Source organism: Chelonus insularis, unplaced genomic scaffold (genome assembly GCF_013357705.1).
Source record: "Chelonus insularis isolate UGA/USDA-ARS -01 unplaced genomic scaffold, ASM1335770v1 scaffold_714_pilon, whole genome shotgun sequence".
Taxonomy (NCBI): Eukaryota; Metazoa; Arthropoda; class Insecta; order Hymenoptera; family Braconidae; genus Chelonus; species Chelonus insularis.
Genome location: NW_023276795.1, coordinates 1,870,032 through 1,897,653, shown reverse-complemented (window position 1 = coordinate 1,897,653; position 27,622 = coordinate 1,870,032). Strand labels below are relative to the sequence as shown.

Here is a 27,622-nt window from a genome sequence, read left to right as displayed (position 1 = left end):
GATAATGCCTAAACTCCCGGTTAAAATAATTTCCAAATGGCGCCACTTGCCAAGTGTCGTGTTTTTCACGGCTGCCAAAATCAAAATTACATAAATGTAATACTTTTGGGAAGATAAGAGAATATTTTTTGATCATTTTTCCAGGACAATCGAATTTAATTCGAAATTTATTGTACTCCATTTTATATCCCATTTTAATCAGAATTATTAAGGTTATAGAAATTCAATAATATACAATATATAATAATTATATAATTTATTTCTTAATCAAAGAAACATTGATTTTATATGACATACCAAAATTTACTGTTTTACTTTAAAAGATATTTGTAAAACTGTTTTAATCTGTCCTATTTTTGGATATTTTCCCACTATGGTAAATAACATTATTCTCTTATTAAAAAAATATTAAGTATTTGAGACATGTATTGTGTTGTTCATTCGATTTGTTTTTCAGGTAACAAACACTATGATAAAAAATAGTCTCTATATACATATATGTATGTATATATTTGCCTATGTATGTATTGGAGCATGAAAAAGTACCAGTGTTGTGTCGACTAAAATAGTACTAATAGTATCACATGGATAATAGTTCAGACTAATAAGAAGTCTGTCTTAAAGACAATGATAAGAATCATTAGAAAAAGTTGTTAATTTGTAATTGTCCGTATTTTATTGATTGATAATTAATTATTTTTAAAGGTCTGTAAATGATAACTTTATTCTTTCATTTATCTTTTAAATGTAACTGTGGACAACACAGTTTAAGCTGTTTATGATAACAATGTTGTTTCTTTTTCGTTGTAAAAAGATAAAAATTCATTAAGAGTGTCAATTATTTCAGGAAAAATGAGACTATCAATTTTTAATGAGTACGATAAAGTATTATTATTGGGTGAAGGCAATTTTTCATTTTCTGTGGCTTTAAGTCAATATAACCTTAACATCGCAATTGTAGCCACATGCTTTGAAACCTTGCCTATCAACGATCTCGCTGTCAAAAATATTAAAATTTTAGAAAAACACGGTTCGTAATAATAGTTCTATTACATGGAAATTAAACACTTACTCAGATGATTTATTACGTCTAAGAGTTCCTCATTTAATATTAAATAATGATGAGTTTATGAATGGGAAGAATAATTTCTGCTTTATTTTAGGAGTTACTGTTTATTTAGGAGTAGATGCAACGAATTTATCGAGTAATGCGGATCTTGCTAATAAAAAATTTAACAAAATTATATTCAATTTTCCTCATGTGTGCAGTAAAATGAGATTAGACTTAAATCGAGATCTATTACAAAAATTTTTCCTGTCAGCTGAAAGATGTTTGGAGCCGGGTGGTAATGTTTTAGTTACTTTATGCAATGGGCAAGGAGGAACCTATCTTGATCAACCTCCCAGAAGATGGAATGATTCTTGGAAAATTAAAGAAATGGCAGCTCATGGCAATTTTATTTTAAAAACTGTTGAACCATTTTTCGAAAATAACTTTGCAAATTACTCCAATACAGGATTCCGAGGCCAAGATAAATTATTTTTTAATCAACAAGCTCTAACGCATATTTTTAAGTACGCTGGTACTCCAGATCTAAGTAATTTAAAAGCTTTGATTACAATTGACTCCTCCGTGATCAATGAATTATCGCTAACAGATTCACAAACTTGGGATCAGATTATTCCTGAAAAATATCATAAAGTAACATTTGGTCCTCCGTTTTTCTTTTTCGATTTAACATTTTCTACGACGGTAGATTTTAACGAAAAAAAATTTTATGAGGTCTTGTATAATAGTGTAGGACGTATTATTAAGGATGTAAAATTTCTAAGACTTTATGAATTTCTAAATTTATCTCGAATTGCAAGAACATATAGAATATGTTATCATGCAGAAGACGTTCCATTATTCAGAAAAAGAGTGATAGATTTCCATGATAAATTAATTTTAAACATTTTTAAAGATGACCGTAGTGTAATAGTTGACTAATAAATTATGTTTTTATTCAAATCTTGTTGTTCATTACTTAAAATAATTTTTTAATCCTTTTTATTACAGATGCAGTCATTGCGTCGCTTAGGTATTGTCATAAGTAAAAGTCTCACAAGATCACAACAGGTCTCCAATAGAATATTAATATTAAAACAACAAATCGTATTAAGAAACTATCTCATCAGAACATTTTATCGGTCAAGTTATTTACTTGATGAAGATTCAGTAGCGATTCCTTTGAGAAGAAGAAAAAAAAAGTCTGAGAGTAATTTGGTTTACAATTTTGTTGACATAAAACAAGTAAATAATTAATAAGTCTAATAATCATTTACTAAAGATCTTCACTAATTGTCTGATTTTGATAGGTACGAGTTAGAGGGGGTAATGGTGGAAACGGTGAAGCAAGTTTCGCACGAGAATGGTGTAAAGAATTCGGCGGACCCGATGGAGGAGATGGAGGTTCTGGAGGCCACGTAATTTTTGAAGTACAAACTAAACTTAAGCTCTAAATCTAAATTATCAATTTTTTTCGGTAAAGAGTAAAGTCAATAAAGGATTATTTTTTAGGCCTCAAATGTAGTTAAAGATTTACATCATGTTACTACATTTACTCAAGCTCAAAATGGAGAAAAGGGAATGAATAAAAATTGTTATGGTAAAAATGCAGAGAACACAGTAATCAAAGTACCTATAGGAACAATTGTGAGAGATCTAGATGGTAAAATTTTAGTAGATTTAGAGGAAGAAGGAATGATGTTTGTAGCGGCTCGTGGAGGTGCTGGAGGTCACGGGAATCTTTTTTTTACCTCAGATCTTAACCAAGCTCCGAAAGTTTGTGAATTCGGAGGTGAAGGAGAAGATAAACAATACGTTCTAGAAATTAAAAGCATGGCACATGTTGGATTGGTAAAATTTTTTATAAATTTCTTATTAATTCAAACGAGACGATATTTAAAAAAATTTTTTCTTCTTAGATTGGACTGCCGAATGCTGGAAAAAGTACTTTGTTAAGAGCCATATCAAGAGCAAGGCCTAAAGTAGCTCCATATCCTTTTACAACTCTTAGACCTTACTTAGGAATGGTTCTGTATGATGATTATGAACAAATAGCAGTAGCAGATCTTCCGGGATTGATAAAAGATTCACATAAAGATCATGGTTTAGGGATAATGTTTTTAAAACATGCAGAAAGATGTGCAGCACTTTTATTTATTATAGATCTTAGTGAGGATTCTCCTTGGAAACAATTGGATATATTACGGTATGAAATAGAGCAATTTAATCCAAAGTTGAATGAAAGGCCTTCTCTGCTTATTGCAAATAAAATAGATTTACCAAAAGCACAAGAAAATTTGAAAGTACTACAAGAAAGGATTAATTTACCAATAATTCCAATTTCTGCTAAAATGGGTATAAATCTTGCAGCATTATTAAAAAAAATCAGGGTAATCTATGATGAGGAACTTAAAAAAAAAGAATCAATTCAAAATAGTGCTGAAAATTCGTATTAATGTATATTTTCATTGTAAACAATTTTTATTTGTATTAAATAAATTTTTTAATAACTAATGCTTAATTTACTTTTTTTTTGATCCCTCAATGGACTTTTCGCACAGATGATATCCTTTCACAACTGCTTGAACTTCCTGTTGGTTTAAAATAGTCATAAACCATCTTGTTACATTGTTGAATTGCTGACGAGTTGAAGCTTCAAGTACGTATTCGTAAAGAGGAAGAAGTGCTGAGAACATTGAAATATCAGCAAGAGTGATTCGTTCACCAACAAAGTAAGTTTGGTTTAGTAAAATATCATTCAAAGTCTTTAGAGATGATAAAATGTTTTCTTTAGCAGCTTTAGATCTTGAATGCATGGACTTCTGTTCCAAACAAGGCACAATCCAATCTAGGACTAGAGGCAGTATATGACTACTAACATAACTCATCCATTGAAGAATTTGACTCATTTTGTATAGGTCTCCATCTCCTTTTAAAGAAGAATTAGCCAAGTAAAAAGCAATTGCATTACTTTCTTTGAGCTTGAAATCTTTTTCAACCAAAACTACTTCTTTGTTACTTTCATTCTTAACTTCAAGCTTCTTACCACCATATTGAGCGGCTATTAGCACATAATAACTTTTTGTACTGCCCACATTGACATGAAGAATAGATCCAGACCTGTTTTGTGCATTTGAAGCGTCTAATTGATCTTCTTGGATTCCTAATTTTGTATGAGCAAATTCCTTAGCAGTTTTCAAAGCTTCCTGAAGACAGGAAATATTTGAACCTGATGCCTGTGCAGCTTCTGGTTTTCCACCACCTTTTCCATTCATTAATTTGGCAATCGATCCAATCCAATCATTTGCTTTTAGTCCTTTATTCACAGCTCCTTTAGGTACTGATGCTAATGCAAATATTTTGTTTGCATCTCTATCAATACTTATAAATAAAGCACTGGTGTCTGGTGATATTGTTCTAACTTTTTTCAAAGCAGAATCTAATGCTTTCGTATTACTGTATGCTTCAAGTTCTTTAATTAATACAGGAACTCCAATTTTTTCGCCAATTATTTGTGCTACCTGGTCAACAACAGTATTGGCAACTGCTGCTTTCATCATACGATCTTTATCATCAAGTGTTTTCTTCAATCCCTTCAACGTTGTTCTTAAAGAATCTTTTTTCCATGCACTTATCGTAGAATGAGATATATCTTCAATTAATTCTACAATTTGTTTTGCATATGTCTTTGAATGTTTTCCTTCTTTATCTTCACTGATAATTTTTTGAATTTCATTAACTCTTCCTTGAAGCAGATCAGCTTTCTTTAGTGCCTTCATTGCTTCCGGACCAGTTAAAGCTACGATTCTTCGAATTCCTTTAGCAATAGCATCTTCGCTAGCAATAATAAAATTTTTCATGTGCCCAGTATAGTGAAGATGAGTTCCACCACAAAACTCAACACTTGTTGTGTTTCCAGCTGGGCCTAAAGGATCTTTCTCTAGATTTTCCACAGGAATACCCATACTTACAATTCTGACTGGGTCAGGATAAGTTTCTTCAAACATTGCTCGAAGACCTTGAATTGTTTTAGCTACCCCAAGTTTGCTTTCTTTAGCATAGATTTTTTTGTTCTCTTTAATCATTTCAACTGTAAAATCTTCGGTTTTTTTAATTTGATCTGGAGTCATTGCTCCTTTATTTGTAAAATCAAATCTTAGTCTGTCTGGGGCTACAAGTGATCCTTTTTGATCTGCTTCAGTACCCAAAACTCTTCTTAAAGCGTAATTGAGTGCATGTGTGGCAGAATGATTATTCATTATCAAACGTCTGCGAGATGTGTCAATATTTAAGTTAACTTTATCACCTTTCTTTAATACACCAGTACCAACTGTTCCAATATGAAGAACATATCCTCCACGTACTTGAACATTTGTCACTCGGATTTCTGTATTTTCTTCATTTGGGTTATTTAACACTTTTACTAAGAATCCTTCATCATAAATTTGACCTCCTTGCTCAGCATAGAAACACGTTTGATCCAGCAAAATTCCTACTTCTTCTCCAGCAATAACCTTTTCGACAAATTGCTTAGCACGACGTAAAGCTATTACTGTTCCAACACATGGTTCAAAAGAATATTCAGCATCCACATCATTAGATGAATGATAATTATATTTAAAACTGTCATTCGTTGGAGGTATTTTTAATTTTTGTAGTTCAGTAATCGCATGAACGTCTAAATTAATTTGATCATCAACTCCTCCGGCTTTACTTTGTGACGCAAGTTGAGCAGCTTTCTTTGCTTCTTCATAAGCAGTCATATCAACTGATAACCCTTTTTCTTCACTCATTAATTGAGTAAGATCTACAGGGAAACCATAAGTATCATACAATCTCCAAGCAACTTCTCCCGGAATAACTTTAGCATTTTCCAATTTCGCAATCGTTCGATCTAATAAATTACGTCCTCGAGATAAAGTTTTGAGAAACTGAGCTTCTTCTTCATTGATAGTATCAATGATTCCTTGAGTATCTTTCTTAAGTTCTGGAAATACATCACCAAGAATATCTACAACAACATTAACGAGAGATCCAAAAAATCCAGGTTTTGCATTAAGCTTCTCTGTTGCATAACGAACTGCTCGACGAAGTATTCTTCTTAATACATATCCTCTTCCAGTGTTATCTGGCATTCCACCATCAGCTAAAGCGATAGTTATTGTTCGAGCATGGTCAGCTAAAACTCTATAAGCCATATCTATTCCATCTTTATCTTCATCTCCAATTTTTCCAGTATAATCTCTTGCTCCAGTTCCTTTCTTTATAGCAGCAAACAGTGGAATGAATAAATCAGTATCGTAATTAGCACGTTTATTTTGAATAACTGAAACCAATCTTTCCAAACCAAGACCGCAATCAATGTGTTTTTTCGGCAAGTTACGTAAACTACCGTCAGATTCACGATTAAATTGAATAAACACAAGATTCCAAATTTCCAAGACGTCTGGATCATCCATGTTTACTAAATGAGCAGCTTCTCTACCTCCAATACGATCAAAATGAAGTTCACTGCATGGACCACATGGTCCAGTTTCACCCATCTCCCAGAAATTATCTTTCATGCTTCCTGGTAAAATATGGTGTGCTGGTACACCTACTGAAAGCCATATTTGTTTACATTCGTCATCAGGAGCCAAACCTGTTTTCTCATCACCACCAAAATAAGTGACATATAAGCGATCAGCAGGTAACTTCATAATCTTCGTCAAAAATTCCCAAGCCCAATGACATATTTCTTTCTTAAAATAATCCCCGAAAGACCAGTTTCCCATCATTTCGAAAAATGTATGATGATAAACATCTTTGCCCACGTCATCAAGATCATTGTGCTTTCCACCAGCTCTGATACATTTTTGAGTATTAACTACTCTTTTCCACTTAGCCATATCACTATTAGGGTCTGCTGTGCCTAAAAACATTGGTTTGAACTGGAAAAATTATACAATATGGTAATGATAAAGGAAATAAATCAGATCAGGTTTAATAATTACCTGGTTCATTCCAGCATTTGCAAACAGCAATGTTGGATCATCATGAGGAATTGTTGAGCTAGAGTGGACATATTCGTGTCCTCTTTCTTTAAAAAAATCTATGTAAGCTTGTCTCACAGCCTTTGCACTCATGTTTTGATCCATATTGACTAGCCTATAATATAAGAAGCAAAATGCTTGAACATATTGTATCTTACATCAGAAAAATAGGAAAAAATTTTTTAATAAATATGTATTAATTTTTGTTTATTTCTTACTTGAATTAAGTTCCGAACTGTTAGAAATGTTCTAATAAAAATGTTAAGAAAATTATACACTCAATTAAGAATTCTTTAACAACGCACAAGTAACAGCTGGGTTGGACTAAACTCTAGAAAGTGTAACAGCGAAAGGTGAATCAAATTTGTGTCCACATTCTTTTCGGAGTAAAAAAAATCGTATATGCGCAACGTAACGTTTACCAGTCAGAACCGCGTGTTTCCAGCGTGGTTAGATAGCTTTCTTGGATACTCGATCTGTGGCGGTTGGAGGATCGCTCTCAACAAGTATTGCGCGTTCGCCTAAATGAGAATTCAATTTTTTTCCCGCCAAAGCTGCAGCTAAATAAAAGATAAAATGTATTATTATCGGTCTACGTTTTTTGTGTTTTTGTCTATTATTAATTAGTATTTATTTAGGTGTGGAAAAATTGATTATTATTTGACAGCCCTACTACCTGTATTATTAGTATAAAATATCTAATTTTGTAAAGCATTAACTTACAGATCGCTTCATCAACACAATCGTATTTTATATTCATGTACAAACATAGCTTTGTGTAGTTGAAACGTAAAGGTGTAGTTGTACTGTTTAGAGAAAAGTTTATTATACAAATTTGTGAAAATGCCGTTTATGATAGGAAAAGAGCCCATTAGAAGAACATGGAAATATTTAGAAGCTGGTAGACTAATTTTAAAAGATAGTATTCAAATATTTTCTTTGCATTATAACACTAACATTGGTGATCACCATGAAGGAGCTAGGTAATATTTGAGGTTATTAAATACCGAATCGAAGCAATTATTTAACAATAAAATTTACAGAGAATTCGCATTTTGGGATATTCCGCAAGTTCAATATAAAAATCCAAATGTCCAAATCGCTATATTCACAAACATGACACCATCTCCATTCATTCGATGCTTCTATGGTATTATAAAATAAATTAATAAATATGCAATGATAAAAACTAATTGTTATTAAAAATGTTAATTAAATAATCCAAACTGATTTTTTTTTCTAGATGATGGTAAACGAATGCTCATTGATATTGACGGCAAAAACAAATTTGAAATTCTAGAACATTTAATAAAAGTCATTGGTAAAAGTAAAGAAGAGCTAGATCAAGAAGCTCTTTTAAATCGAACGTATTCAAACTCTGCAGATATTGGAAATGGGCAGGACAAACATTGTATATGTGAAGTGTTAGGACAAGTGCCTTGTCCAAGTGTAGTTCCTTTGCCGTTCCATATGAGAGGAAAATATGTGTATCAAAAAGCAGATATACCTGAAGAACATAAACCTTAAATTCGTTTCGTACTTCATTAATATTATTATTATTGTAAAAAAATTATTATTACATTAGTTTGTTAAGATATACATAAATAAATACTTGTACGATAATATACTTTCGCGCTTCACTCTTAAGCTTTATAATTATCCTAAGTGCATTTTTCAAGTCTTAATCTCTTCAGGAGTAAATTTAATTACAGCAGAATTAATATTAATTCGTAACGTAATCTTAAAAAGAGCACACAAATTATAAAAAAAAGACAATCAAATATTGATTATATGTCATGGACCAAGTTTGAGTAAAATATCGTAGTATAATACTGAAAACTATCTTCTTGGTTTAGATCTGGAATATGGGCGGCTTTGATGATGTCTGTAGAGATGATGTTTAGTGGAAGACGATGGTTTCTGAACTTCAGGTTTTTGATATTGTTGAATTACTGGAACTCCATTTAAAGGCTTATTTAATTCAAATTCGTCTTCACATTCTCTCATTAATTTTAATTTCGCTTCTATCGCTTGTATTGCTGTTTCCCGACTTATTTTATTATCTTCTTTTTTAGCACCAGCTAAAGCTGGTATATCAATTTTTGGTTTTGTCTTTTCCATTTCAGTCTATAAAATAAATAAACATAACAGAACAATATTTACAAGCAGATTATTACCCGCTCTTAGATGAAAATAATAGCGGCATTATTCAATTATAAAAGCATTAAAATATTATTTACCTCTGATACAGTATGGGCCCATCGAACGACGATATTTTTAGACCCTATCCTGGCATTATGAAGAGCTTTTTTTGCCTTTTCAGCATCTTCTAACATTGCATATGTTACGAAGGCATACCCTCTTGGTTGACCAGCTTGTGGTCCAGATCGATGGAATAGGAGATCAAACTTTTCAATTTTTCCATATTTTTGAACGATTTTGAGGAGTTGGTACCGGTTGAAAGATAAAACGGTGATTGTTATGTTTTTATTTTTACAACAAAATCATAAATTATAGGTTATACTTACTCATTAACTCTGAGATCTAAATTTCCTACCCATAACCTTTTATCATCTAAATTGATAGGTTTAATAGTATCGAGAGGTAAAGGAATCTTTGGATTATCCTAAATAAAAAAGAAATATTTGATAATTCTTACACTAATTAATTTATACATAAACATTGATTTTCAACAGTAAAATACTTACTGCCATAATCGTTGAAATTTTGTTTGTCACACTACTTCAATTACATGTAATCCAAAATCGATAATAGTTGTCATTGAATTTTCAAGTGGAGTTAATTATTTATAGGTTTAAATACTTAAAATCCATGAATTTCTAAAATAAATTCTATTTTGGAGTAACAATAACAATAATCATAAAAATAATTTATAGATGTCGCCAGTGCTTCTTAACATTTCCCGCCATCATTGTAAAGTTCGAAAAGTTTAAAATGTTGATTGTAAAATAAAAATAACTTTATTTATTAATTTGATCTGTGGCTAATATGATATTGATCAGATATAGCTATGATTAATTATTATAGGATATCCGTTATTATGTACGATCAAATTCTTTTACTCAGAAATTAAATTGAAAATGAATAACACTTGTTTTGATATTCTTCATTGTTATTTTGAATGGTTATCAAAATAGCATGCATACCAAAGAATGTAAACATTCATGTGAAACTTAAGTTCTAGAAATTCTTGTATCCTAGCAAATAATACCTATTAATATAATAACGATTCAAAATAATAGTAGAAGGGATTTTCGACACTGGCTGATTCTAAAATCGAATTTATGAATCAGTCTTCTGAAGATCTTAAGTGATATCAGTAAGTTGGAAAAATGTTGAATTTTGACGAAGTCAAGTCAGTGTTAAAAGCAGTAATAATAGCCAGAAAAGGTGGAGTTCCATTAGATGAAATCGAAGGTATATACATCCCATTTAACATTTTTTACAATTTTGTAAATTTTTCTCTTTATTAATTTTAGAATTAAAAGAAAAGGTTCGATAAAATTTTTCTTTCTTTCGTTTGTTCTAGAGGAATTTCAAAGGCACACTGGAGTGAATATACCATACTTATCATTGGGTTTCACATGTCTTTATGATATGATGAGGCAAATAAAAGAAATTATCACCATACGAAATGAAGAAAACCGAGTGGTATATGTCACATTGCCTGACAAAAGAACAGATCATATTTCATTTCTAGTGAGTCGTCAAAAGGACACCACAAAGTCATATAAGGTATTTTTATTTCTTTTAAATTAATAATTAATTATTTTTCAATATGATTAAATTATAACGTTGTCGACAACTACGTATAAACGAACAACTTGTAAATTCCCATAGTTGTACACATTTACGTAATTGCTGTCGATGTTAAAACGAATACTTGTTACTAAAGATGTTTCGAAAAATATATTAATAAAAATTACTGTAATATTGGAAGTAAATTATGCTTGTTAATATCATAAATCAAAGAAATATACAGATAATTATTTTTTCATTCAGGAATCTCATCAATCATCAACAAGAAAACAAAGACTCGAGACACAATTCAAACCTTATACCAGGAAAGTTTTGAATCGAAGTACACCTTTTTGTTTTGGTTCAGGTAATGTAAAACTATTTATTACTACATTCAAAGTGTTTGTTTCAAAAGCATGTATGACTGTTAATTTTCAACTTTTATTTCAGATGGTGAACATTCCGATGGAGATCTTATGGAATATAACTCAGTAATAATTAGTGATCCACCAAAAGACATGGTAAATATAAATTTAAATTTATAAATAAATAAATAAATAGATGAAAAAATTATTTATATTGAATGATTACTTATTAAATGATTATAAATTATTATTATTACAGAGTAGGATTCATGAACCTCTTATTAATGGACTGCAAATGATTGGAGATGATTTCTTTTTACAAATTGCAATTAGAAACCTTCACCAGCCTATATGGCGTAAGAAACGTAAGCTTATTGTCAATAATTTTATGTTTACTTGAATATTTCAACTTCATTTTTCTAATTATTTTTATATTTCAGCATGTTCACCGTTACATTGTGGGCTATGTGTTTCTGGAATGACAATACGAGGATGTATCAAGTCATTAAAAAGTGTTAAATCATTATCAAATAAACTTGTCATTCTTCTTGGAGCGGAAGATGTGTATAGAGTAGCTATCTTTTATCTAAATTCTTTTATTCTGTATAATTTATTGATATCAAGGTTGTTTCAGTTTTTAATGTTTAAAAAATTTATTTGTTTCAGGGTCGTACAGTCGACCAAATGAAGGAGGATTTCGAAGAACTACTGGATGTATTGCACACTTGCTTCGCTTTTTCCAAGAGTGCGATCAAACTCTGTACTATTCCTCCTTTAGCAAATTTAAATATTTATGATCACGGAAATTGTTTGATCACTTATCGTGCATTCAACAATTATCTTTATAAGCTGGCGTACGATAATAAATACAACCTGGCTGATTTTTACAGAAAAATGACAAATGCAAATTCAGAAACAGAATACGAATTTTTCCAACTAGACGCAAGAATGGTTTCGGGAAGTAGTCACCCATATGTGTTATTCAATAGAAGAGGAAGGCGATTGGCTACAAATATTCTGACGTCAGAAAAAGATTAATATGTCTTTTCATTTTGCAAGTTTTTATAAAAAACTTGTTAAGTCTTATTAAATTAATCTCTATTTTATCTATAAGTTGATGAATTAAAAATTTACAGTTCATTCTCTTCAATCTATATTGAATAAAACTGACCAAATTATCCGGAAATTTGGTAAAGTATTTTATTCGCATATAGAATTGATGAAGAATACAATTGTATTTTTTTTACATTCATGGACTTGTAAATGATTACAAAATTTAAATTATTATTTGAACATAAGTATAAAAAATAACTTTTATGTTAGAAAAGAGATTTAAAATTGTGAAATAGTTTCTAATTTATAAAAGATTATTTATTATTGTTTGATGTTTGTGATTGTAATTCCCAAAAAAACCAAGTACTTGAAGTAAAATTCCATGGAAAAATTAAAAAAAAAACAGATCATGTGTTCATATTCATTTAAACGATCCTATTTCTAAAAATACTTATAAATAATTTTTATAATTCTAAATTAATGATAATTAATACAATACATTTTGAATTATTAGAACTTCTATATATTTTGGCAAATTAAAATAATTTTTTTTTATTTAAATAAAAGAAAATACACGATCGGTCAATGAAGTAAGTAACGAATGCTTTCAGCGTTGGGCAATGCCCTCAACGCTACGCTTTGTATTCAATTGCTCTTTATTACACTTGATCAAAAGAGAAACATTAAAGAAAGTGATTTTAAATGCTCTAAAGATTTTATAAAAATTTCTTTGATTATTTTTTATTCGAAGGAAATTTTTTTTTGAGGTCAAAAACCTTTCAACAAAGCTCTCATCATGGAAGACAGTTCCAACGATCATCAAAATTCAAAGCACGAAGAAGAACCAACATGTTTTTTATATGTATCACGAGCTATTAGCAGTCATTCTCAAGATACTGCAGATGACTTGTCAAAAGCAACTTTAATAGAAGCAATACGTGCTTTAGAACCTTCAGGAAATTGGAGTGTCTATCAAACACCACGCGGTTTGATAGCAACATTCACACTAGAAGCTGATGCTGAAAAACTAATACAGCATGGAAGTCTTAATTATATCTTTCAAAGTCCAGTTCAGGTACTTTATTCAATTTATGTTTAATATTCAACTCATTCTTTACTTAAGTAGAACGTGGATTACAATGTGAAATTTTGATTAATCCTAACAACAGGTGGCACAATTTTCTGCCCAAGATTCACGCTACCGACAATCTGTATTTCTGCGCGATGTTCCTTGGGCTATTCCTCTTGAAGATATTAGCTCTGCTCTAGCTAAACAAGGAACTCCAGCTGCTAAAATCGAGCGATACCGTCAATACGTTCGAGTAGAAGTAATAAACTAGCATAAATATTTTAATAATAATAATTATTCTACCACTAATGATAGGAAACTCATTAAAAATATATCTTTTCTAGTTAACAGATGCAAACCATTACGAAGTCCTGTTACGTCAAGGTCTCGACTTCTTTGGAGCAGCTCGGTTTACTGCTTTGCCCGAGCAAGCTAATTTCTCAAGGGGAGCATCAGGAACTAATCCTGGACCTCAGCAACCATTAATTCAGCCTGGAGGCCAAGCTGTTGAAGGTCTTAACGTTCAACAACCTGATGGGATATTACAATGCTATCGCTGTCAAGGATTCTGGCATGTAGCAGCTAACTGTAGACATTTACCTCGATGTGTACGTTGTGGAGAACCTCATAGTGTTGGATTTTGTCATCGACCTCGAAATAATCCTATCTGTTGTCATTGTTCTGGCCCTCATCATGCTGGTATGTTTATTATTTTTTATTTATAAATAGTTATTGCTAGAGATAATAAATTGCATCAAATAAGTACTGTTAATTATTTCTTTATGGTTTTTGTAGGCTACAAACAATGCCCGGTGAAACTACAGCTTCAAAATGCAACACCAATGAGTATAACACTTAGCACAAGTAACCAAGGTCAATCTTCGCCGAGTTGTTCAAGAAAGTCTAGTAATTCTCAAAATCAAACGTTAAATGAGCAATCTTGAATTTATCTAGCGACTTCATTACTTGGTTTTTTTATGAAATTATTCGATGAAAACATACTTATCATAACAATTTTTTTTCTATAATTATTTTTTATTAATTTTTTATTTAATATACTTATCGACAAAAAATTGAGATTGAAGACTGATTTCAGCTTAAGCGAAAGCTGGTTTTCCTAGATTCATATGAAATTTTATTTAGAAATGATTACTAACATTTTAACTCACCTACTCTATCATTATGTCATAATTATTAAGAGAAAATAAAATTATACATTGTTTATACTCAATTATTATCATTAATTAAATTTTATACAGCAATTAGAATAGGGAATTATCATGCCCAACAGCATCCTCCCTAGTGCTCATCAATTCGTCCTACTTTTTTTATCCATTGGATATTTGTTCTACTTTCCTAGACCCCCCACCAAGTGAAAATGTAGAATTTACAGCATTATCAGGTCAGCCAGGTCGACTAGGCATCCAAGACCTGACTTTAGTTTTAGACATAAAAACAAGGGAATATGAACACGTGTGTATAACTCATTCATTAGACAATTCAATCGATTACTAAGTCAGCATAGTCATACCAGCTGTAATATTAGGTAAAAATAGTAAGTACCAATGACAAATTTTCAATTGATATCAGCTCTAATAAAGACTTCTGTGAGAAGTGTCCCAAGATTGGTAGGTCCCAAGCAATGGTGGTGGAGTAAGAGTTAAATCGCGAAAGCGGGAGCAGTGATATATCGACTTCCGTAGCACGTAGACAGTTGAAAAGGACATGAGCTCCAGAGTGAAGGTGTTACTAGTGCTCTTAGCAACATGTGCCACGACGAAACAGAATCCTATTTTTGCAAATATTATAAATCATAAACGTACCAATTATATACCTGGTGCTCCATTATATACGAGAGACATTCGCCGGGCAGTTTATTTTCATGATCAAACAGTGGCAGTTGTTGATGTTAACATTAAAAATGAAATGCAAAACTGTGATATTATTGAAGTCTAGTAAGTAAAGAGATTTCTTTAGAGTTGAAAATTTATCCATTTTTATTTGTAGTTTACATAAAAAATTTTCATCACAAATTTACTGGTGTGATCAGATGTAGATTATTAGACTATTGAATTTATAAAAGAGGTTTTAGAATTTTTCTATTATCTTTACTACACTTATCTCTCTAAGTTATCTTTATAACACTCACTGAAATTGAAACGAGCAATAAAAAACCGGTTGGTTAATTTTTTTTAATAATTTATTGATAATTAACTTCTATTTCAATATTTAACTAAAAGCTTTATTTACGTCAAATAAATGTTAATAAGCCAATGCTCTCTTATTATATCTAATAATTCTAATTTAAAAACATAACAATGTTTCGTAACTTAAAGTGGTCATGTTTTTCAGCGAGCCAAATGAAGCAAGAGAATTGCTGGGAAATCTCTCAATGACAGCACGCCCAACTGAAGTATCGTTTTCTCAAATGAGAAGTTTGATGTACCGCTGCGAGATACTAGATAGAATGGAAGAGTCTTTTCTAAGAAGAGAAAGTATGGCTGAAGGAGCTTTTGAACGTGCTAATGTGGCAAAGCTACACATATTTAATATATTTCACGGCATCTTACCAGGTTTGTATTTTATGATTTTATAAAAATATCTAAATTAATGTAGATTATCTAATAAAATAGTAATAAAGTAATTAATAAATTAAATAGATAAAAACTTTCCTTGAAATAATCCTGTAGGCACTAAATGGTGTGGAACTGGAGATATAGCTGATAACTATCATGATCTTGGTACAGATACGGATGTTGACAGGTTAGTATTGTTGAGAAATCCAGTTATTGATGTTAGAAAGAAAGAACTTTCTTTTTAAATAATTTTTTGTTGTGTTAGATGTTGTCGAACTCATGACTTGTGTCCTGTAAAAATCAGAGCACAACACAGTCGTTATAATCTTACCAATTATTCATTGTATAGCAAGTAAGTGTCACCATACAAATGTTGACTTTCGATAAATATTGATTACGTTACCCTTCATATATTTCTTTTAGATCACACTGCGATTGCGATACCTCTTTCTATCATTGCTTAAAAATGGTAGGAGGTCCAGTAGCTCATATGATGGGAAAATTTTACTTCAATTTCCTCAAAGTCAGTTGTATTGAAGATTTGCCAGAGAGTATTAACTCAGTATCATCCATCTCACCGAAGAGAAAATTTTCTATGACACAATTAGCCTTTTAGAATAAAGTTATTAATTATATTTCAATATTTATTCAAATTAAAAATAATCACCATCATCATTCCGACTATTAACTAATTAAGTTTGATCTTATATTATTTTTGTTATGTTTAATGTACCTTTCCCAAAATTTATTTAGTTTTTTATAATTGCACAGATTGAATCGCTAATTGTATGTTTGTTAAATAAGATAACAATTCTTTTATACGATGATTTATCCTCGGTTGAGAGTGGTTGTAGAAATTTCCTGTAATTTAAAATAATTGTTAAAAATATGTAATTATCAATTTTATCATATATTTTTTTAGAAAAAAAAACTATTAATTAACCTATAAGCCATAGAGTTTCTTTTCTAACATGTACATGAGGATATATTAATAATTTATTAAAAATTTCTTGGACGTCGGTAGTTTTGTATTTTAAATTATATAAAATAATGTCAGCTATTGAACCAGATGATTCAGAAATTAAATTAGCAAAAAGCCTAACAATTGCTGTAATTCTTTTGGTATCATAAGATTGTTCATCCATTTCTTTCATTAGAATATCAAATATTCTTTCAATAATTGTATCATAGGATCGTAAACAAATTGGATTCGATGACAGAAGTGCTAAAATCCACAAACCAGCTGTTGAGTCGAAACAGTTTCGATTTATCAAAGTATTTATTATTTCAACAGACTCTTCATTGCTAGAAAATAATTAGGAAATATTAAAGATAAAGATCCAGTTAATAATCATTCATCAATAAAAGTTTATATTTTACCTAATTAATTCAGGTCCACCAAGAATGCAATGAGTTATTGCATAAATAACTGATGGTAAGATCATTGTGTCACAATCTCGCAATAGTGAAAGCAAACGACACAGACAGCCTTGTGCATAAAGAGCTTTACAGGCATTTTTACTACCACTACAAAGATTTCCTACTGTCCATGCAATAACTTCCTAAAAAATATTGGTAAAAAATTATTCAGCATACAATCTTCAATCTTCAATAAATTATATGAATTGGAATGCTTGAATGGCAATTTTAATTTGTATTACCAGTAGAGGATTGCTCAGAGTATCTAGTTGTTCAATCAAGTATGGTCCTGCATATTTACTGAGGGTTGAACAACATGATTTATTTCCTAGTGCAATATTACAAAAACAATGAGCGGCAGAAAGCTGGATAGCAGGATTAGAACTACAAAGGTCACGGATTAAAGCAGAAATTATATGATTGATGGATAAAAATAATTTTATGTTTGCTTCATCCTGTAAAATTGATGGATTCAATAAATTATTTAAAATTTTTTAATATTATTCGGAGAAATTTAGTAAACAAACCTGTATAAGGGTATTTTGCAGTTTTATGTAATCATCAATAGATAAAGGTTTTCTACGGAGTTCTTTTGCTTTTAAAACTAAGTCATCAGCATTCCAAGATTCTTCATTGTACGTTAGTTCCCCTAAAGCTGTTCTTCGTTTATTTACTTCGGCATAACGTTGATTTTTTTGCTCTGTTTTTACAGATTGTCGTAATTCTTCACGAATAACCTCCACAGAACTCTGATAATATTCGGTAGATTCTTGCGTTGCCATTTAAATGATGAATTATTTGTCAACGACGGGAATAAGATATATTAAAAAATTTATCATAATTTATTTGTAATAATAACTATTATTTTCATTTGTCACAGTTTAATTCAACAATAAAAGTGCTTTATACATCTACTTTTTCAAATGACTTATTTTTATAAGACGCCATCATGGAAAATAGTTGAAAATTTCTCCACTTGGTGGAGGATATGAATATTCCAAGCGGGAAAAGTTAAAAAAATTAATTATTACTGAATATATTGTAAATCAAAAAAAAATATAACTTAGTATTAGTCATTGTATTCATAAAAAAGATAAACATGAAATGAAAAAAAAATTAATCGAGAAATTTTTATGTATATTTTAGAAAGATAATAAAATTTAATAATATTTTTCATAACACGAAAAAAACATAAAAAAACAAATAACAAAGTAATTACATTTGGTATGTATATCTGTATTTTGTAGATGTATAAAAGAAAGATGACTAAGATTGAAATGTTTTTTTTGCGCAAAACAAAAGAATAAAACTTATACTCACAAAAATGAAAAAATTTTTGTACTATCAACTGTCATATTGTTGCTTTATTTGGTACTTTGAAATTATTGGAAATATTCAATGTATTCATTGTAAATATTTTTTTTTATTTATTAAATTTTTAATTTAACTTACTTATCAAATTGATAATTGATTTTATAAAATGCAGTTTCTTCATCATCAAGCCAACAACTTCAAAATTCTTACAGAATCTATTCAAAATCTTCATCTGGTTGGAGAACCTATCCTTATAAAGATGACGGTAGTTCTGATGATACAGTAACTTATAAGAATCAAAAATATCCCGTAGGAAAAGGACTTTCATCACCTCAAGAATGTGCTCGACCTTGTACCACTAACACCAAACCTAGAATTTGTTATTATCATTGGACTTTTGAATATTATCGTACATTAGGAGAGTAAGTGTTACTACATATTAAAAAAAAAAAGAAACTAAAACTTGAATTTATTTCAATTACATTGGACACATTACCTATCAAATTTAATTTACAGAGCGTGTCATTTTTGTCAACCATCCACAAATGCATCAATTGTTAATAATTGTCAATGCATTTTAGCAGACGGAGTTGAAGTATCAGGCATTATAGTCGCTAATAGAATGTATCCAGGGCCATCAATTCAAGTTTGTTTAGGAGATATTGTAGTTGTCGATGTGGAGAATTTAGTTGCAGGAAATGAGCTGTCGATTCATTGGCATGGAATTTATCAGCAAGATTGGCAGTATTTTGATGGAGTACCTTTTGTAACACAATGTCCAATAGCAGAAGGTACAACATTTAGATATCAATGGAGAGCACAAAACCCTGGTTCACATTTTTGGCATGCACATACCGGTCTTCACAAAGCAGAAGGAGTTGACGGAGCAATCGTGATTCGTCAACCTCATCAAGATGAACCTAATCATGATTTGTATGATTCTGATGATTTCGATAACATCATATTTATTAGCGATTGGATGCACGAAAGTGTTGCCAGTCACTTTCCAGGTACAACAACTCGAAATGTTGGCCAAGATCCTGATAATTTTCTGATCAATGGTAGAGGACAATGGATGGTATGACATATCTTAAATAAAAGAAGAAAAATTCTGTGAGTAAAAATTCTCAATTTACTTTTAGAATTCTACTGATAAATCACGTACAACAACACCATTAGCAACCTTCAATGTCAGAAAAAATATGAGATATAGACTTCGCATAATAAATTCTTGTGCTTTCGGTTGTCCTGTTCAATTAACAATCCAGAATCACTATTTAACAATAATTGCACTTGATGGTGAAGACGTGAAACCTCAACGTGTAAAAACAATTACTACTTATTCGGCAGAACGTGTTGATGCTATTCTTGAAGCTAATCAGCCTGCGGAAACTTATTGGATACAAATAAGAGGTTTGAGTCAGTGTGCTGAAAAAAAACTTCAACAACATGGCATTTTGCGTTACGTTGGCTCTCATTATCTTTTACCGAAGACTCCTAGACCAGCTTATAATCCTGGACTTCCTCGAGGATTGGTAATAAGCTTATTCTGTAATTTAACTTCTACTTTGTATTGTATTTAGTTATCAGATTAACTTTTTTATTTATTAGATATTTAATGATATCCATGAAATTTGTAATGGCACTAGAAAAAATGTCATTTGCGTCCAAAATTTACAAAGTTTTTATCCAGTTCATAAAAAAATACTACAGAGTTCTCCTGATTTTCAAGTCTTTTTACCATTTTTCTTTCATGAATATACAAGCAGAGAGCTCTTCCGAACTCAACCGTATCAACGATTCGTGGGTGAATAAAATTTTTTAATAAAAATACACAATATTGAAAAAGTTCTTGATTGATTCAAATATTTGTTTCAGTCCCTGATGGATCCTCTCTCTTATCAGCAACTCTTAATGGAATCTCCAACGTTTTTCCATCTTCTCCACTTGTTAGCCAGTTAAAGGATATTCCTCAAGACCAAATTTGTAATTCAAATCGACTACCAGCTTATTGTAAAAATTCCTCAGTTTGTCGATGTACACATGTGATTCATGTGCCTTTGAATGCAGTCGTTGATATATTAATGATTGATGGAGGTAAAAAAATTAATTATGTCAAAATGAAAGATCTAATGTTCAATTTGAAATTTATACCACATGAAATTATCAGCTCCAAACGGAATTTCTCATCCATTTCATCTTCATGGGTATGGTTTTCACGTGTTAGCTCAAGGATTGTTATCAGGAGTAAATATTACAGCAGCTAACAAGAAATGGGCTCTAGAACTCCATCGACGAAAATATCCATCGACTAATAAACAACCACCGACAAAAGATACTTTAGCAGTAGCATCTGGTGGCTATACAATTGTGCGATTTATTGCTGATAATCCTGGTAATTAAATTTAACAGAAAGTAATTAAAAAAAAAAATTTTTCGAATGATTGAACATTTTACATTTCAGGATGGTGGTTGTATCATTGTCATTTCCTTCCTCACTTGTATAATGGAATGAGTTTAGTTTTTCAAGTTGGTGAATCAAAAGATCTTCCTCCTGTACCACCAGGTTTTCCAACATGTGGAAATTTCTTACCTGAAATTTATAGGACTAATCCAACTTCAGTACAAGATAACATGATGAATAATGATTGGGCTCGAAGAAGAAATGTGAAGAGAAAGAGTAATCCTATTGAAAAAATAAGCAACATAATTTTGCAAGTATGAAATGATACTAATTGTTAAAATATCAGTGATGTATTATAAAAATATGTAAAAATAAATTTTTCAAGATTATTTATTTATATTCGGTATAATGCGCGAGATAAGAATGCTACACTAACGCCACTACTGGTGAAAATTTAAAATTCAGCCTCAAAGAATATTACCGACTGATGGTTTTTTTAATGTTCGATGTAAATGTAAACAAAAAACTCACATGCATGTTGTAACCTATGACCAACGCCAGATGTGTCGTAATTACTGAATCGAGAAGTTTCATCTTTTTAGTGATTACGTATGTGTGTTAATTTAATTTTACATGGATAATTACGGAAATCCGCATTTTCAGACAATGCTTGAGCATACAAAACAAGGAATTTTCAATATCTATATTAACCCATCATTCCATGGGCCTAAAAAAAGTGTTATTCATATAAATCCTAAAGTTCAACTAAACGTGCCAGTTCATGTTAATCCAAAAATGGTAAACGCTTTGTCGACATCAGGAACACAAAGAGAAAGGTTTTTAGTTCAGGAGAAGCAAACTATACTTCATAGAAATCCAAAACCGAGTGTTCAGAATTCTGTTTATGTTAATCCAAAATTAATGCAAAAACTTACCTCTAAAACTACAAAATATGAATCTGTACCTGAAATAGTAAATAAGCAACAGGCAACTCCTCAGTTACCAACAGTTCAAAAGCCCATTACAGTAGTAAAAACGAAAATGAAAATTGTTAATAATAATAGCAACAGTAGTACAAAACCACTAAGTGTTAAGAAAAATTCTCCATCCAAGATAGTTTTATTATCTAATAGAAAGTTAATTAGAATACGTTGTGCAACTAAAAAAGTACTTAGTTATCCATCACCAGTTAAAAAAATTAAACCCAATCAAATCATTAATATCAATCAGCCTAAGCAGTTTGTGTCGATGAATAAAAAAATTGTAGTAGAAAATAAAACCAAAAATGTAGTAAATAGACCTGTTGTTCCTAGTATTTCATCAACTAATAAGTATAAACTTGATAGAACTAAAGTTCAGAAGAAGAAAATCAATGTAATTCGGGTATCCAAAAGTAAAGTAGTTGGAAGGTAAATTATTCAAACAAATTTCAATATATTTCAGTTCAATAAAATTCTAATATTTTGCAATTAATTTTTTTTAATATTTCAGGAGGAATACGAATTTAATTAATATTGATGGAGTATTATATAAATCATCAAAATCACAACTTGTGAAGAGTAGCAGCAATGGTCAATCAAGTGAATCGGGCACGAAAAAGAGTTTGAATAATTCTCGAACTAAAAATGTTTATAAAAAAGTAAAATCAGATAGTAAAATTACGAAAGTAAAGAATACAAATTCAAAATTAAATATAAGTAGGGCATCGATCACTAGTTTCGTACAAAAATCTAATTATAAGCATGTATTAAGGTTAGTAATCACTTTCGATGGTGCTCTAGTAATACATTAATAATTATTCCTGGGAAATATTTATTATTTCAGTAATAGAGTAAAACAAAAGTCCATACAAATCTTGAGGCAAAAAATGTCGAAAAACAATCAGCCATGTTTACTTTATCAACGATTTGGTTATTGTGCTAAATTCGTCGAAGGAACATGTCCTAAAGTCCATGATAAGAAACAAATAGCATTATGTAAAAAGTAAGTAAATATAATTAATTAATTTTTTATTCTCTAGAAAAATGAAGAATTAAACATCAAGAACAGTTTCAAATTAATCTGGATATCCATAATTATTTTGATCTAGCTTTCTACAAGGTAAATGTTTGCTCGATAAATGTCCATTATCTCACGAAGTAGGACCAGAAAAAATGCCTACTTGTAAATATTTTCTCGACGGTTGTTGCGTGCGTGATTCTTGTCAATATTTGCATGTCAAGGTTGCTGCAAATACTCCTATTTGTATAGCTTTCTTGAGAGGATACTGTGAGAAGGGTACAGAGGTAATATTATCAATAATAAATTTTTTTTTAATTGCTCAGTTACTTATAATATCTCAGATTTAATATTTCTAATACATTAATAACATAATTAAATAACTAACTAATACGTTATAAGTTAATTTAAAACTTAAGATTTAATTATAATTACAATTTTGCTAGTAAAATTAATTTAACATCATTCGCGAATGATTCCTCCACAGTGCAGCGAACGACATACAAATATTTGTCCAGAGTTTGAAAAAACTGGAAAGTGCTCAAAAGGTAAGAATTGCCCTTATCCTCATAAATCATTTTTGTTAGCTAAACAAAAATCTTGTAAGAAGCCAAAAATGAGCACCTTCAATAAGCAAACGAAAAATTTCGAGAAACAAGATGCTTCCTTCCCTCGCGATGAAAGTAAAAAGCGATATTACGATGACAATAATCTAGACAAGGATCTCTCGATCAAAAGAACAAATATTTTAAGTAGAATTAATGCAATGAAATCCCTCCATTTGGATTCCGAACAAAATCTTGTAATAGCACAAGATTCATCTGATATCAGCAACAATTTACACCAACAACAATCAGATAAATCTTCACAGCCTGATAGTCAAAATGTACTGTTAAGAAGGCAACCGATTGGACCTTTACCTGCCTATATTCCTATTGAATGATTTTAACTCGCGTATTTTGCTTATTGTAGGTCTTAATTTCTACCAATTACAATAAGTAAGCAATAAGATGTATAAATTTATCAGAGTTAAATAAAGTTTTTATATTATATATTTATAATTATTGAGTTGCCTTTCTTTTTTTTTCACCCCTCTTTAGACTAGAATCGATTCTAACGCTAAAATAGTATTAATTTTGCTAAAGTTATTCAAATTTTAATTATTAATTATCTGGCTAATCGTTTTTATTAGTTAATAGTTTTTCGAGTTAACAAATTATTAAATTTCAGAAGTTTTTAACATTAACTGATAGTCAACACATTATTTTGTGCATTCAAAGCATTTTAGTAGATCCAATTAGTGATAGAGAGTTATTACATCTCTAATTTTTACCTACACTTGGAAGTTTGAAGATTTATGTCATTCAAGACATTTTTAATAATTTTAATTAATATTTATACATTAAATGCTGATAGTTTTATGTAATAACCATTAGGATCAGTTCTATAATCGAATTACTCTATAATTAATCATCCTATTTGATATGACTATAGTTCATCATCCAATCTATGGACGTTTTGAATATTCAAAAATGTTTTCTTCACTGTTAGTAACATTGTTTGTTATGTTATTCTGAGTATTTTGTGTTGGAAGAGTTGAGTATTTGACGTATGAATCATTTGATTTACATTCTTTATATCTTAATCACCCTCACATCTTAGAATTAATTGAATACATTTGGGTGTATTAGTGTTTGTAATCGTTCGTATTTTCTCCAAAAATTCTTAGTTCTTTGCAATAACAACCACATGATTTAGAACATTCGCAAGTATTTTAAACAGATGATAAAGATTTAGAAGTATGTAGATGTAATCTACAGATAATTTTTCTTATCCTACAAAAATATTTAGCAAATCATTCGTTTATAAATAAAACAAAATCTAGAAAGTAAGCATAAATATTTTAAAAAATACTTTGAATAATCTATTTGAAAAATTGCTCCAAAAATAATGAAATTCTGTTGATATTTTTTACAGTAAATGTTTATCAATATCTTCTTAAATAAAAATATATTGGCTGGAATAGAGTGCGTTTGAAATGCAATTGTGCTTAATATAAATTACAAGTTTACACAGGTTTACAATATTAGTTTTAAAAAAAAAATTTATCAAAGAAAAATTAATTTTTCCTTATTTTTTCAAACTACGTCAATAAAAATTTTTGTAAATACAATAATATTTTGATTTTAGATACAATTTTGATAAATTTCAAAAATGTAAGCCTGTGTAGTAAATCGATTAAAAATAAATTGAGTAAGAAGATAAAAAAATAATTGTAAAATAAATATAAATAGCAAGCAAGCAGACTTTTAAATAAATAAAATATTTAAAAAATAAAATTAAATCACAACCAATGTTGCAAAAAATATACGCCGGGATTCAGCGCGAGAATCCCGACGTAAATTTATAGCTACGTAGACGCTGCGAGGCTAATTGATGTTGATTCAGTGACAGCTGATCTTGGCTTGACATCTAGTGAATCATACAAAGGAAATTCACAACACAATATGAACTTAAGGAACCTCGGTACTTCAACGTAAATCGTCGGTGGTATGGGAATCAATGGCGATGTTGACTGCTTATACTGACGATATTCAGCATTACTAGAAATAAACATTAAACAAAATTATCTTAATCTTTTAATTGCTAAAGTGCTTGAGCAAAATATTTTATCTTTTTATCGAACAAAATAGTTGGAACGTTTTCTTCGAAAAAACATTTATAAGTACTCGTAAAAAATTCTTCTGGCAAGCTATCATGTTATTCCAATAAACTATTTTATTTACATAAAGGATGAGTATTGATCCAAATAAACTTACTCTCGATATCGTTCGTCAGATGCTTTCTCCAATAAAGGCATACCAGATAGGAACAATATTATAACAGTTGTAAAAATAGGAGAAGCAATGACCATCCATTCAAATCCTTCAATAACATTTAATGACACAGTGAATATTCCCCACCAAACAACTATTTCTCCAAAGTAATTGGGATGTCTAGATAACCTCCATAATCCTGAAAAATAAACCATTAAAATAAATGTTTTGTAATATTTTTTTAATTTTACTAGGTATTAGTAATTCATTATATTGTCATTCCATTTCCGTACTATTTCTAATAATAATGAGTAACTCCGTTATCGATATGACAAGCTTACTCATTATGGCATTGAAATTGCACCAACATATCAAGCTTACTCATGACGATATGGTATCGAATGAAGCAGCCACTGTTTTAATATTAATTGCATTCATAATATACTTCATACATTGATAGAGCATTTTAATTAATGATCAACATTTACCATCATTGCACCATTTTCCATTATTTACTGGATCTTGTCTGAAGGAAAATTTCTGAAGGTCAGCATAAGTCTCTGCTAGCAGACCAACAATAAATAATCCAGTACCAGTACTATCTAATGTCGTCATGGTCTTGGGAGCCAGAGGGATTCTGTGTCTTGGTGAATTTATGATAATCACTGGCAGACTTACAACATAAACCCATACAGCCTGAATAATTATAAATAAAATGTTGCATAATTCTTTTTAAATATTATTAACAACAATTGATAATACTCAACTATCAGTGACATATATATTAACATTAATATCTTACTTGAAAGGTCCAGAAAACAGCAAATCTGATGACATTACTCCTTCTATCATCAAACCTTTTATCACGACCAATTTTTAGAATACGATACAATAAGTATCCAGATAAACGGACTCCCCAAATACAGACAAAAATAGTTACCATTAACTGACGACTATCATAGACCTAAAAGTAAATAATAACAACGGTGAACTAAAAGTATAAAGCGTGAAGCTATTCAATTAAAAATTCATTTATGCGATCAATCGCATACCTTGCCTTCCTGGCCAAGGAAAAACGTGAGTAGAGCAATGATAACGAAATTCATTCCACCAGCAAAATCCGTTAGCTTATCCATTTGAAAAGTAGCAGCGATAGTGAAAAATATCAACTGCATTCCAACTGTAACAATTGCACTAACAGCAAGGTGGTCTTCGTCTAGAATTTCCACAGCCATCGTTATATGATGTTTAACAATTTTTCACTTATTTTATGGTTTCATTAGTAATGTATCAACAAAACATTTTATTAAATTATTATTTGAGGTAAAAATTCTTTAAATGATCCATTGTTGTAAGCCAAAAGCTAATTTATGACGTAACTAAGTCACATTGACATTAAGAATTTTATGCGTAAAATGAAACGTCTTTTATCATACTTGATACAACATGTTTTATCTCTTCTTCTTTGCCCTTGTATGATGTAACCTATTTCTGTCCTAGTCGGTAACGGCAACCTACATATTTATCTTCGGTTAATTACGTAAGAGATAAAGAGCACGATCCAAGTGTGATGATATTATGATATCGAATTGAGCAGGATTGCATACTTAGAACCACAACAAAGTAGCTGATATGTAGAAAAATAATGATGAATAACAAAAGGATATGAATAAGAGTGTTTAATTAAATCATTATATATTTATAGATGAGTAACTCCAATAAAATATTTTATCTTTATTATTTATTCATGTATTTTTGAAATAAAATTC

The 27,622-nt window shown here is 30.3% G+C and overlaps 11 protein-coding genes across 14 annotated transcripts; 7 read left to right on the top strand and 4 right to left on the bottom strand.

The window, feature by feature from the left end:
• Window positions 1-128: 128 nt before the first annotated feature.
• On the top strand, window positions 129-3,571 carry LOC118073915 (mitochondrial ribosome-associated GTPase 2). The gene is made up of 8 exons (XM_035094712.1): window positions 129-376; window positions 458-705; window positions 848-1,030; window positions 1,164-1,673; window positions 2,115-2,293; window positions 2,359-2,478; window positions 2,561-2,899; window positions 2,968-3,571. Exons 3-8 carry the CDS (start codon window positions 853-855, stop codon window positions 3,502-3,504), a joined length of 1,863 nt encoding a protein of 620 aa, XP_034950603.1. The 5' UTR covers window positions 129-376; window positions 458-705; window positions 848-852; the 3' UTR covers window positions 3,505-3,571.
• Window positions 3,483-7,900, bottom strand: AlaRS (alanine--tRNA ligase, cytoplasmic). 2 transcript variants are annotated; one of them, XM_035094699.1, is made up of 5 exons: window positions 7,804-7,900; window positions 7,503-7,640; window positions 7,299-7,411; window positions 7,042-7,195; window positions 3,483-6,978 (listed from the first exon to the last, which is right to left on the bottom strand). In XM_035094699.1, the coding sequence occupies exons 4-5, from the start codon at window positions 7,183-7,185 to the stop codon at window positions 3,571-3,573; spliced, it is 3,552 nt and encodes a 1,183-aa protein (XP_034950590.1). In that variant the 5' UTR covers window positions 7,186-7,195; window positions 7,299-7,411; window positions 7,503-7,640; window positions 7,804-7,900; the 3' UTR covers window positions 3,483-3,570. The 2 variants fall into 2 exon arrangements, with proteins under 2 accessions (XP_034950590.1, XP_034950592.1); XM_035094701.1 differs by lacking the exons at window positions 7,299-7,411; window positions 7,503-7,640; window positions 7,804-7,900 and having other exon boundaries at window positions 3,483-6,959; window positions 7,042-7,179.
• mRpS25 (mitochondrial ribosomal protein S25) lies at window positions 7,890-8,710 on the top strand. Its single transcript, XM_035094711.1, has 3 exons — window positions 7,890-8,063; window positions 8,124-8,230; window positions 8,324-8,710. Exons 1-3 carry the CDS (start codon window positions 7,924-7,926, stop codon window positions 8,605-8,607), a joined length of 531 nt encoding a protein of 176 aa, XP_034950602.1. The 5' UTR covers window positions 7,890-7,923; the 3' UTR covers window positions 8,608-8,710.
• Window positions 8,711-8,885: 175 nt separating this feature from the next.
• LOC118073913 (probable RNA-binding protein 18) lies at window positions 8,886-10,136 on the bottom strand. Its single transcript, XM_035094710.1, has 4 exons — window positions 9,789-10,136; window positions 9,609-9,706; window positions 9,321-9,534; window positions 8,886-9,207 (listed from the first exon to the last, which is right to left on the bottom strand). Exons 1-4 carry the CDS (start codon window positions 9,792-9,794, stop codon window positions 8,920-8,922), a joined length of 606 nt encoding a protein of 201 aa, XP_034950601.1. The 5' UTR covers window positions 9,795-10,136; the 3' UTR covers window positions 8,886-8,919.
• Window positions 10,137-10,357: 221 nt separating this feature from the next.
• osk (oskar) lies at window positions 10,358-12,408 on the top strand. Its single transcript, XM_035094707.1, has 7 exons — window positions 10,358-10,518; window positions 10,631-10,836; window positions 11,104-11,206; window positions 11,290-11,360; window positions 11,464-11,569; window positions 11,645-11,775; window positions 11,871-12,408. Exons 1-7 carry the CDS (start codon window positions 10,434-10,436, stop codon window positions 12,240-12,242), a joined length of 1,074 nt encoding a protein of 357 aa, XP_034950598.1. The 5' UTR covers window positions 10,358-10,433; the 3' UTR covers window positions 12,243-12,408.
• A 467-nt stretch (window positions 12,409-12,875) lies between these two features.
• Window positions 12,876-14,325, top strand: LOC118073911 (uncharacterized). Its single transcript, XM_035094708.1, has 4 exons — window positions 12,876-13,332; window positions 13,427-13,585; window positions 13,671-14,025; window positions 14,122-14,325. Exons 1-4 carry the CDS (start codon window positions 13,054-13,056, stop codon window positions 14,268-14,270), a joined length of 942 nt encoding a protein of 313 aa, XP_034950599.1. The 5' UTR covers window positions 12,876-13,053; the 3' UTR covers window positions 14,271-14,325.
• A 484-nt stretch (window positions 14,326-14,809) lies between these two features.
• Window positions 14,810-16,636, top strand: LOC118073912 (phospholipase A2-like). The gene is made up of 6 exons (XM_035094709.1): window positions 14,810-14,881; window positions 14,942-15,281; window positions 15,679-15,899; window positions 16,017-16,089; window positions 16,168-16,254; window positions 16,326-16,636. The coding sequence occupies exons 2-6, from the start codon at window positions 15,052-15,054 to the stop codon at window positions 16,516-16,518; spliced, it is 804 nt and encodes a 267-aa protein (XP_034950600.1). The 5' UTR covers window positions 14,810-14,881; window positions 14,942-15,051; the 3' UTR covers window positions 16,519-16,636.
• Window positions 16,377-18,265, bottom strand: LOC118073909 (uncharacterized). 2 transcript variants are annotated; one of them, XM_035094706.1, is made up of 6 exons: window positions 17,849-18,265; window positions 17,564-17,776; window positions 17,283-17,464; window positions 16,846-17,207; window positions 16,636-16,763; window positions 16,377-16,495 (listed from the first exon to the last, which is right to left on the bottom strand). In XM_035094706.1, exons 1-5 carry the CDS (start codon window positions 18,101-18,103, stop codon window positions 16,660-16,662), a joined length of 1,116 nt encoding a protein of 371 aa, XP_034950597.1. In that variant the 5' UTR covers window positions 18,104-18,265; the 3' UTR covers window positions 16,377-16,495; window positions 16,636-16,659. The 2 variants fall into 2 exon arrangements, with proteins under 2 accessions (XP_034950597.1, XP_034950595.1); XM_035094704.1 differs by lacking the exon at window positions 16,377-16,495 and having other exon boundaries at window positions 16,625-16,763; window positions 17,849-18,264.
• A 333-nt stretch (window positions 18,266-18,598) lies between these two features.
• Window positions 18,599-21,428, top strand: LOC118073908 (laccase-1-like). 2 transcript variants are annotated; one of them, XM_035094702.1, is made up of 8 exons: window positions 18,599-18,730; window positions 18,808-19,057; window positions 19,152-19,713; window positions 19,778-20,170; window positions 20,247-20,442; window positions 20,514-20,732; window positions 20,806-21,030; window positions 21,100-21,428. In XM_035094702.1, exons 1-8 carry the CDS (start codon window positions 18,646-18,648, stop codon window positions 21,357-21,359), a joined length of 2,190 nt encoding a protein of 729 aa, XP_034950593.1. In that variant the 5' UTR covers window positions 18,599-18,645; the 3' UTR covers window positions 21,360-21,428. The 2 variants fall into 2 exon arrangements, with proteins under 2 accessions (XP_034950593.1, XP_034950594.1); XM_035094703.1 differs by having other exon boundaries at window positions 18,615-18,730; window positions 18,848-19,057.
• Window positions 21,429-21,585: 157 nt separating this feature from the next.
• Window positions 21,586-24,098, top strand: ZC3H3 (Zinc finger CCCH domain-containing protein 3). Its single transcript, XM_035094733.1, has 5 exons — window positions 21,586-22,448; window positions 22,531-22,791; window positions 22,864-23,022; window positions 23,129-23,324; window positions 23,525-24,098. Exons 1-5 carry the CDS (start codon window positions 21,673-21,675, stop codon window positions 23,978-23,980), a joined length of 1,848 nt encoding a protein of 615 aa, XP_034950624.1. The 5' UTR covers window positions 21,586-21,672; the 3' UTR covers window positions 23,981-24,098.
• Window positions 24,099-25,279: 1,181 nt separating this feature from the next.
• LOC118073884 (uncharacterized) lies at window positions 25,280-27,330 on the bottom strand. Its single transcript, XM_035094672.1, has 5 exons — window positions 26,906-27,330; window positions 26,656-26,817; window positions 26,342-26,549; window positions 25,857-26,052; window positions 25,280-25,640 (listed from the first exon to the last, which is right to left on the bottom strand). The coding sequence occupies exons 1-5, from the start codon at window positions 27,086-27,088 to the stop codon at window positions 25,448-25,450; spliced, it is 942 nt and encodes a 313-aa protein (XP_034950563.1). The 5' UTR covers window positions 27,089-27,330; the 3' UTR covers window positions 25,280-25,447.
• Window positions 27,331-27,622: the final 292 nt, after the last annotated feature.